The 10,821-nt window shown below is 44.6% G+C and overlaps 1 protein-coding gene across 1 annotated transcript in view; it reads left to right on the forward strand.

The window, feature by feature from the left end:
* The window catches only part of thoc2 (THO complex 2), a 162,537-nt gene extending 152,386 nt beyond the window's left edge, over positions 1–10,151 (forward strand). The window contains exons 37-39 of the mRNA XM_078547456.1: positions 1,055–1,125; positions 1,459–1,507; positions 9,465–10,151. Coding sequence (XP_078403582.1) covers positions 1,055–1,125; positions 1,459–1,486 — 99 coding nt within the window. The 3' untranslated portion in view covers positions 1,487–1,507; positions 9,465–10,151. The remainder of the gene's footprint in view (positions 1–1,054; positions 1,126–1,458; positions 1,508–9,464) is intronic.
* Positions 10,152–10,821: the final 670 nt, after the last annotated feature.

Below are 10,821 nucleotides of genomic sequence, written 5' to 3' on the forward strand. Positions count from 1 at the left end.
GCTGTAAGCTGCAAGGTGCAGGAAGGTGGGATTAGAAAGGGCACCTGGGTGTCCTCGGGCTGGCATGGACAAGATGGGCCGAATGGGCCTCCTTCTGTGCTGTAACCTTTCTATGGTTCTATGGAAAAAAAATGAGAGCTGGTGCACAATAGTGGATCACTTCAGTCACTTTTCTACCTGAGCTTATGTTGCATACATATTATGTGAGCTAGGAACATGCCTGTAATAGATAATAGTAGTCCAATTTATGGCACCTATCAACCTATAAAGCTTAGTTGTATTAATTTCTCAACGAATGAGTCTGTCAAGCTGATTGGCTTTTAGCGTTATCATGGATCAAATAGATATTGGGAAAGGGGGTGAAACTGGAACCCATTTTGAATGGTGTGAACTTTTTTCCCAGATCCTCCTTGTGTCTGTGTATGTTCCAGCTCTGCTTGTTCTGCCCAATTAAGTGTTCCAGCTTAATTCACCCACTCGAATTTTTCTCTGCCGACTGTGCAACCATTCACCAAGCCCAAGATGTAGAATTGGGATGGTACTTCATACTGAAAGGGCAGCTTTATTCCACTGTCATATTGGCAAGTCACCTAATTTTCTAGGCATTGCTTCTTGCATTTTTAAAGAATTGTCATTGAGCTAGAGAAAAAAAATCTAGAGAAAGTAGGTTCTGTTTTACTTTTCTATCATCGTACGGTGAAGTGCTGGCTTGGAGTGAACAGAGCTGGAACGTTGCAAATTCTAGTTGGAATCGTGTGGCAGTACTGAATAGAAGGGATAAAGTGAAACAGTAACTAGGAACTCCTGGAGGCCTTAGAAGCAAGGCGGAATAGAGGTGCTTGAGTACATGAGCAAAATATGAAAGAAGTGTAGGCCTGCAAACATTAAAATGCCCAGATTGTATTGTTGGATGTGTTTGTGTACAGAAAACATTTTTGCCTGTGGTGATATGTTTTGTTTCTGCCTTAGGAACTCAAATTTGTGTTATCTACATCTGTTCAACATGTCTAAAGTTTGTAATACATTTTATTTTCTTAATTGTTATGTCTTACAGGAATCTAGACATGATAAAGGAGAGAAGAAAGAAAAGCGCGAGGGCGGAGGACTGAAAGAAGACAAAAAACAATATCCTTTTTATTGATCCGGTGGCAATTGAAATATACACATTTCTAACCGAAAATTAGATTTATGAAAATTTGTGTAATATTAGAATGCTTTTTAAATATTGTCTGCCATATAAAAACTCTAAAATTAAAAACATGTTCCAAAATGTAGATATCTTGTATAAATTTGAATTGTCAATTTGCTGAAAGGGTCAATCATGTCCCCTGGTCTGATTTAACCAATTTATGGCCCTTGTACTGGTTCCAAAACAGCATCTGTTTCAGAATGAGATTCTGTATTAGAAATTCCACAGCACAAGTGATGCATATTTGCTATTTTTCTTAACAATCATACTCATAAATCATCAGAAAAACATAGATAATGAAGAATGACACAACTAATGGTAAGATTCTGATTTGATTTAAGTCTGAAATCAATTATAAACTATCTCCTCTTATTTTAACACATATCTAGGAATGCAATTCTGTTGGTATCACTCTGTTATTTCTCAATTGCTTTTCCCTCTCCTGAAGGCACACACACTTTGGTGAAGGCAGCGTTGGGTCAATGTGCTAAATAGTGACAACAGGAATTTGGTGAGCAGGGGTAGAAGTGCAGAGGGAGAAGGAAATGTGAAGTAATTTAAACTAAGGGGCACCGGTAAATATGTCAATAATCATGATTCATTATATCTAAGGGGATAAGAGAGAGACAGACAGAGAGAGAGATGCCAACAAAAAAGGGATCCAAATTGTATGAAATAAAAATTTGGTATACATCAATAATTGAGTAACAATTCGAAGTAAGGCAACACTAAACTGAAAACATATACATTAGTCGATAGGCTTTTGAGCAAAATAGAAGGTATCGGAGACCCGCGCCTGCAATTCCTGTGCTATGTGAGAACTTCAGGGTGCTTCATGTGTCTTTGATAACCATGTGTGCAGGAAGTCCCTCCAGTTGCTTAAACTCAAGCTCAGGGTTTCTGAGCATGATTGACTGGAATCTTTTGCAGAGAATACAGGTGGCTGAAAGTTTCCTGGGGTGCACTTTCCAGAAGGTGGTCACCCTGCAGAGCCCAAGAGGATAATAAGTTGATGGCTATCTAACGGGTTAGGAAGAGGCAGGCAGTGCCACTAGAAGTGTGCCATACTCAAACTGTGCTGAATAATGATGAGTGTGCGGGTGTTGTTCCTAGCTCTTCCACAGCACCATAGGGCAAATGACTACGCAGGGTCACAGCAAATGTGTAGAAATACAGTGACTATGGGGGATTGACAGGGTTTTCTGTACTGGTGATACAAGTTTGGCATGCTGTGTTGCCGCCTCCTTAGTGCTGCCGCCTCCTTAATGCCAGGGTTAAGGACATCACTGAACGGGTGCAGAATATTTTGTGCTGGAAAGGAGAATAGCCATAAGTCATGGGCCATGTTGAAACCAATGATGTAGTTCGGAAAGGGTTGAGGTTCAGTGCAACAGTCTTCCATAGGCATATAAATAACAAAACAGTCGTAAGAGGGAGGGTTGAGGCTGATTAAGGCCTGAGAACGAGAGCTCAGAATGGAGCCAGAGGGCATGATTGAGGTACTAAATAAGTACTTTGCGTCTGTCTTTACCATGGAGGAAGATGCCAAAATCATAGTGATTAAGGAGGTAGTTGAGCTACTGGATGAGCTAAAAATAGGATAAAGGAGGTGTTAGAGAGGTTGGCTGCGCTTAAAAGTTGAGACGTCACCAGGACCGGATGGGATGTAACTGAGAATGCTGAGGAAAATGAGGTTGAAAATGGCTAAGGTACAGTCCATAATCTTCCAATACTCAAATAAGAGGGTGGTGGCAGAGGACTGAGAACTTGTTCCAGAAAAGGTGTAAGGATAAACCCAGCAACTACAGACCAGTTTAACGTTGGTGGTAGGAAAGCTTTTAAAAGTGATAATCCGGGCCACAAATTAACAGTTGCTTGGACTGTGTAGATTAATTAAGGAAAGCCAGCATGGATTTGTTAAAGTCAAATCATGTCTAACTAGTTTCAGTTTTTTGATGTGGTAACAGTAAGTGTTGATAAGGGTAATATGGTTTATGTGGTGTCTATGGACTTCCAAAAGGCATTTGATAAATTGCCACATCATAGGCTTGCCAGCAAAGTTGAGGCCCACAGAATAAAAGGAACAGTGGCAACATAGATACCAAGTTAGCTGAGTGACAGGAAAGAGAGTTATTTTTTGGACTGGAGGACTGTGTACAGTGGGTTTCCCCAGAGGTCAGTGCTAGAACCGCTGGTTTTGATGATCTATATTAATGACCTAGACTTGGGTGTGCAGAGCATAATTTCAAAACTTGGGAAGCATTGTGAACCATGAGGAGAACAGTGATAGACTTAAAAAGGATATGGAGAGACAGGTGAAATGGGGGGACCAGTGGCAAATGAAATTTGATGCAGAGAAATGTGAAGAGAAACATTTGGTCAGTAGACTGAGGAGAAACAGTATAAAGTAAAAGGTACAATTGTAAAGTGGATGCAGGAGCCAGTAAGTTATGAACCTTTATGAAATACTGGCTTAGCCTAAACTGGATTATTGTGTCCAATTTTAGACACCGTCCTTTAGGAAGGCTTTAGAGGGCATGCAGAAAAGATTTCTGAAAATGGTTCACGAGGATGAGGGATTTGAGTTACTTGGAGAAGCTGAGGTTGTTTTGAGAGAAGATTGAGAGCAGTTTCAATAGGTGCTCAAAATCATTAGTCTAGTCGGAGTGGATGGAGTGAAATTGTTCCCAATGGTGAAGGGTCGAGAATTCGAGGACACTAATTTAAGGTGATTAACATAATAATCCCAAAGTGACATGAGAGAGAACTTTTTAAAGCAGCGAGTGGTTAGGATCTGGAATGCACAGCCTGAGAATATGATGGAGGCAGATTCAATCGTGGCTTTTAAAGGTTAATTGGATAAGCACCTGAAGTGAGAGAGTTTTACCTGCCAGCCGCAATGGTGGATTTTTGTGCCATATCGTCCCCTTCCTGCCTCAAATTATGCAGTCAGGGGAAACACGCCAGATTGCTGGAAGGCGGCCTCCAATTTGCCCGCCGTGCATTTACCTCGCTGCTTCCTCACACTGGGGGCTATATTTAAACTTGGCCATGTGCACAGTTCTCAGTGCTTGCAGCCCAGGACTGCTCCGGTGAAGACGTGGCCCCAAAAGCCAGGAAGAATGTAGCCCCCAATTCAGTGATGCATCCCTGGGGCGCCTTGTGGATGTGCGGAGGTCCACCGCAATGTCCTCTACCCCCAGTTTGTCCGCAGGAGGCCCATCAGTCTCAGCACTCCAGCTTAGGTGGCAGAGGTGGTCAGTGCCAATGCTGCACATGAGGTCAGCCATCCAGTGCAGAAAAAAGATGAATGATCTCATCCGTGCTGCAGGGTAAGTCAACCATCGCATCAATCTCGACTCACCCACCCACAAGCCCCTCATACATTCACTGGCACCTCACTGCCAGCTCAAGGGACTTCACCGCTCATCCCTTCTCTCACACACCCTCACATCTCCATCTGACCTCATCTCCTCTGGAGCTAGCCGCCTCATCCTGACCATGGCTCCACTCAGCACACACGCAGGCCTGGCATCCTTCTCAATTGGCCTGGCAGGCACCTTGCTCACACTCCAGCTGTTTTTATGCAGGACAAGACCGTGCACAATCAACAGAGGTCCCAGACCGGGGTGGTGTGCCAGACATAAGGTCCTCGCTCCATTCAAGAGTCGCACGTTGGAGCTGGCCAGAGAGCAGGTGGACCGTTCCTGCCGTGACGGTGAGGTCAGTGGCAAACACCCACAAGAGGATCATGCACCACATCATCCCCCTCTCAACACTACTGAGTCAACTGCTCTGTGTTCAGCGTAGTTTCCAAGCACTAATCATCTACACTTTCTCTCCTAGGCACATTTGCCATGTCACCCTTAGGCAACCTTGACCCAGATCTCAATGCTGAAAGCACCTCAGATGAGTACCCTGAGGGCAGCACCATTGAAGACCTGTCATGGCGCTCACCCACAACCTCCACCAGCACAGTGAGACACACCTTGGTGGGATCTAGATGTATAGCAGCCTCAGGATCACAATCTGGTGAGCACCGCACACAATCTGTTCCACTGCACGTGGAGGCAGGGACATCGTTGGTCGCCGGCATTCGGAGGACTGCGGGAGGCAAGGAATCTGCTGAGTCCGAGTCAGATGATGACCCTCTAGACTCTGTCCTCAATCAGTTGGTGGAACTGCAAAGACAATCACAGGAACATCAGGAAGGGATGTCTGGTGCATTCCTTAGATTGCAAGGGATGATGGAGGAGTCCGTCTGCCTTCAGTCCAAGGTGATAGCATCGGTATGCTGATGCACCGAGGTTAACATTGGCAGGATGGCGGCTGCCATGGAGACCTTGGTCCAGGACATTGGTCCTGCAGTGCTGCACGGGCTGAACTCCATCGCTGATGCCATTGTTGGCCTCCAACAGTGTTAACGTGAGGGGGATGTGGGGTAGCTCGATCTCACTCCAGCTTCCTTTTCTCAAGGAGTCATCCAGGGGCCATCGGTCAAACATAGGGAGGAGTATCAGCAGCTCGACACCCCAGGGCCTTCCACCTAGGTGACTCCGGGAGTGTCAGGCTGATCCAAATCCCCATCACCTCCAGCTCCACTGGCCGAGGAGGGTGCACCAAGCCCACAGCAGGACATCCAAAGTAGGCCGGGATCCTCCAGGTCTTGGCCCTCCAGAGGACGCACGCTGGTCATCACAGGCAGGGCACAGCAGTCAACAAGCTACTTCCACCTCTGCTGTGGATGTCGGGGGAGAACCAAGACGTAGCAGCAGGGTTAGGAAGGTTAAGAAGATGTTGTTGCACAGCCTGGGCAAGGGTGGTAATCACTTGTACTTAATGTTCACTATTGCGAATAAACTCCCAAGAATTTTTCCTTGTCTATTGCTCCTTGTTATGATGAGCGATGTTCCTTTCACTCAGATATGAAACCTTGGTTCCTGCACAAGATAAAGACAGATGTCTCAGTCCAGGGCCTCTTCCCGGTGCAGTGTGTAACCTTCAGAGCAAAGTGATGGTCTGCTTCACACTCTGGACACATCAGTGATGCCTGCACCTCGATGGTGCTTGTCATTGCTGCCGTAATGTCGTGGGCAGAGTTCAGTCATTCTCTGTGTGCTCTCAGCATCTTTGAGGTGGGGCTGGCTCCCCCATCTCCTCAGCATCTGTGTCTGGTGGTGGTGTAGTCCTGAAGGGGACAGGTGCTGAAGGCTGACAAAGGATCAGGTGTGTCTAAAGTTTCATGGCTGTGTCTCCATGATATGACCCTGATCACAGGGCACAAGCGAGCTGCCCTTAGCTAGACAGAAGTCAGACATTGACAGAGGCAGTATGAAGACCTGTGGAGTCTCCTCATTGCATGTCGTCATTATCCCCCTGGGACCTTGTGACTATTAGGGCCTCCGCTGCGTCTCCATGACATGGGCCTGAGCACTGAGGGTATGTGCGCTGCCATCAGTTACACAGGAGTCAGACGTTCACAGATGCTAGGTGAGGATGTCAGGACTGTCCTCACTGCATCTCGTCATCATCCTCCATGAGTCTTGCGGTTATGAGGGCCTCCCGAGCACGTCTGCCTGGTCTGGCCAGTGCAATGGCCTCATCACCGGCATCCTTGCCTTCTAGCACCTTATCACTGTCATCATCTTCAACATCCTCCTCATCAGAGGAAATGTTCAGTTTTTGTCGTCTCCTCAGCCAGGCCCTCCCCCAATTGCAGCGCCAGGTTGTGTCGTGCACACATGTGACGATGATGCCTATCCCTCTCTGGGAACTACTGCAGTGCTCCAGTGGACCTGTTGAGGCGGCAGGACCTAATTTTCAAGATGCCTATCATCTGCTCCATCGAAGCGACATGAGCCCTGTTATACCATCGCTCTGTGGCTGCTGCATGGGTTCCATCAACCACGCCCTCTGTGGGTAGCCTTTGTCCCTGAGGAGCCAACCCTGCAGCCTCTGTGAACCCTGGAAGATGTCAGGGATTTGACAATTCTGCCTGTTGTCTTATACACCTTTCTTGGATCCAAGTAAACCTTGGGTCAACTCAGAAACATGTAAGAAGTTCCCTAAGTTTTACCAAGGAAGCGCAATTGACCCTAGAAAGGATTGATTATATTCCAAAAAAAGTACCTTTTCCATTAGAGTCTTTAGGGCCTGCCCTTCTCATTGGAGAGGCATAGTGCTACTCTGATTCGCACTAGCAGTTTGGTGGATGCCGCTGATGTGCCAACTCCAGCCAATCAAGTGACCATGTCGTTCCTGGATTTTGTCATCTTTTGAATCTGCTTGTGAGGATGAATAAGTTCCACTCTACTTTGCCGCCACCAGTGCTGCAGCTCTTCAGAATTTTAGGGTCCGACAACTTTCATTTACTTGATGAATTTAAAATAAAACATCCCATAATGTTTCCCGGGTAACAGTCGAGCACACGCAGGAATAAAAGAGAAAGTGACGATGTTGGAGGTAGTTCTAAATTACACTTTTGAAGATGGTGTAGGCTACTCTTACCACCTGAGTTCAGAGGTTTACTCTGATACCAATGATCCAAAACACAAGACTTCACCCAAAACAACTGCACTTTATTATTTAATTTCTATTACAGTTTAATAATACTTATACGAGTGACTAATCACATCGTGTTTTTAGTAGCTTGGTTTTCCCAAGAAACAGACAGGATCGGGTGGTCGATCCGCCCTTGTCCGTTCTCTGTTCAGATAGTTAACCAGGCTATCCCCCTTCCTTGTCCGGGTGCAGTGATGGCCTCGAGCTTAACGAACACCATGCCTAAATAGGCCTCTGCTTACTGCCCTGTCATGTGCACACTTTCTGATTGGCCTCTCTCTGATAGCGACTGTCCGTGATTGGCTCCCTACTCTGATAGCGACGGTCCATGATTGCCTCATTTTCAGCCCCTCCCTCCCTCGAGCAGGAAGGTCCTGACTCCTGACAATAAGTTTGGCCAATCTCCTCCTGGATCTGGTTGCTTCAGCAGCTCCCCCATTTGTCCCCAGGGTTCCACCAAGCAACCATCAGCGTAAGGCTGATTACAAACTGCCGAATTTCTACTTAATGATATTCTAACCAAACAGCAATCATCATTTGCATTACATTAAGACATTACCTTTTGACCGTACTTTGCGTTTTAAGCAAATGACTTTACTCAATATTTATAATCAAAAAGGTCACAAACTGGGGAAAAGAAGCAATTGTTGCCTGGCCTTTAACCATTTGTTGCCTGGCCTTTAATAAGTCTCCTTCCTAACATTAGCACAGAAGCATGAACACTGCATTAAGATTCTCTGTTAACTCATTTGCGGAAGTTAGCCTATGTTCGCCTTATAAATAATGTTAAATATTAGTAGTAGGCTTAGTTTTTCCCTGTATCCATGAAAAGCTTCCACAATGTAATGACCCTTTTATTATATTCGAAATACAGCAGCTGCCCACAATGGTATGATGCACAGCAAAGTAGATGGATTTAGGGAGAGACTTTCAGAATGTGAGGGCAAGATGCTTGATAGTTCTGCCATCAGCAAAGCCAAGAAGGGAGAAACACAGACCTGAATTAGAAGAAGGGAAGCAAGCTCAGTGCAAGATTGGAAAGTGTTGCAGAAGTCGGATAGAACAAGCCTGTTGTAGATGAGGCCAAGAGTTTTGCAATGGTATGTATGAGAAGCTGGGGTACAAGGAACCAGTGGAGCTTCCCAAGGAAAGTGATAGATGAGTTCAGTTTTCTGTAAGGTGGAATGTAAGGGCTGAAGGTGTGTGTGGTCTGAATTTGGCGTTTGGAGATGGAAATAGGTAGCCTTTTCTTTAAGGCCTTGCAATAATGAAATTTCACTGTTTGCTGGAAGTAATTGAGTAAAGTTTGTTGCAATAGAAAAGCTTGCCTACTCTTGTTATGGCCACATCTAAAATTGCAGATCAGGAGTGGCTTACCATTTCCAGAGAGAACAGGCAGGCAGTCACCCGATTGCGAAGGTGTGAGCAAGAGTATCATGAGTTGACTGCCTCTCCAATTCTCCCTTTGCCCCTGTGAAGAAGCACTTTGCCTCTACCTAGTTTTTCTCTGCTGGTTCAGTTGAGACCGGCTTCTCGCTGTATGGCGAATTGAACGTGAACCCATGGTTTGCAGCACTGACATACAGGCACGCGTTTGAATTCCAACCCATTAAAAGTGCTGACACACCAAATTCTAATATTGTGCAAAAGTCTGCATTTGTGGTGTCTTTTTGTTTTCTAAAATGTCATTTACTTTTTCTTGAACATTTTACAGGTTTTTTTCCCCCCCACTTTGGATTACAAGCTGCTGCCATGGATTTACTTGTGCTACTGAATTTTGGACACATGGACTTCATTTGTAAGGATGGCAAATCAAGACAGAGGACCTAACCGAAGCCTATTAAAACATTTTGTTGAATTCCTTTCACTCCATTTCTGTTGGCCATCGTTTAAAAGTTGAGTTGTGTTGTCTTTTAACTTGATGTTTTGTCTGTATGCATGTCATTTTCAGTATAATACTAGCAAGTGGTTTGCTCTTAAATATAAGCACAATGTGCTGTACGCAGCAAAACCACAGAGTACATTTTGTAGTCACTTTGAGAACAGATTGGAGTCTGCTGCAACCTTCTGTCTTCAGCTTTACGGCAATGAAAATATTTGTATATTATGTATACACTAGTATAGTGATTGTGTGTAATTAAAATCAGCCGTTGTTTAATTTACTGATTAAAACTATCCCGTGCAGCATCTTGTGTTTATTCCATGATTTTAAAACAAATTGCAAGAATTGTCCTTTAAAAGATGAAATTAGGTTTAAATTGTACAACTACAGGAGATTTCTATTTCCATGAATACCTATGTTTGGTCATAAATTTTCAAGATTGCATTTGAATTTTTTATCTGCTGTATTCTACCAGTGTAATCTTTTTCTAAATAAATGGATAGTTTTCTCAGTCGGTCATTTGTTGTAGTGGGGGTTTTGTTCATTTTTTTGGTACTGTGCATTTTGAATTTGCAGTTACTACTTCTAATCTTGGCACATTCAGCGAACATGGACATAAAATAAAAACTATCCTGACTGCTTTGAAGTTGCAACTTTAAAAAAACAAGTTTAGGCATACTGTCAAAATATTTGAAATAATCAGAATGTCAGCTTTATGTCTAGACCTGAAAGCACTTTGTATTTTTGTTTTCTAAAGGCTCCTGGCTGCCAATAAGAATCTGTGTCGGTATAAAAAAGCCTTCAACCGATAGACAGGGCTAAGCGATTCCACAACCTAATCTAAACTCTGCAGTCCTGCCACATCCAGTCGTGACTGGTGGTGGACAATTAAACAACTAACGGAGGAGGAGGCTCCCTAAATATCCCCATCCTCAATGATGGCAGAGCCTAACACATCAGTGCAAAAGATGAGGCTGAATCATTTATAGCTACCTTCAGCCAGAAGTACCGAATGGATGATCCATCTCGGCCTCCTCCTGAGGTCCCCAGCATCACAGATGCCAGTATTCAGCCAATTCGATTCACTCTACATGATTTAAGAAACGGCTGAAGGTACTGGATACTGCAAAGGCTATGGATCCTGACAACATTCTGGCAATAGTACTAAAGGCTTGTACTCCAGGACTAG

The sequence above is a fragment of the Cetorhinus maximus genome, chromosome 8, assembly GCF_964194155.1.
Source record: "Cetorhinus maximus chromosome 8, sCetMax3.hap1.1, whole genome shotgun sequence".
In the NCBI taxonomy this organism is placed as follows: domain Eukaryota; kingdom Metazoa; phylum Chordata; class Chondrichthyes; order Lamniformes; family Cetorhinidae; genus Cetorhinus; species Cetorhinus maximus.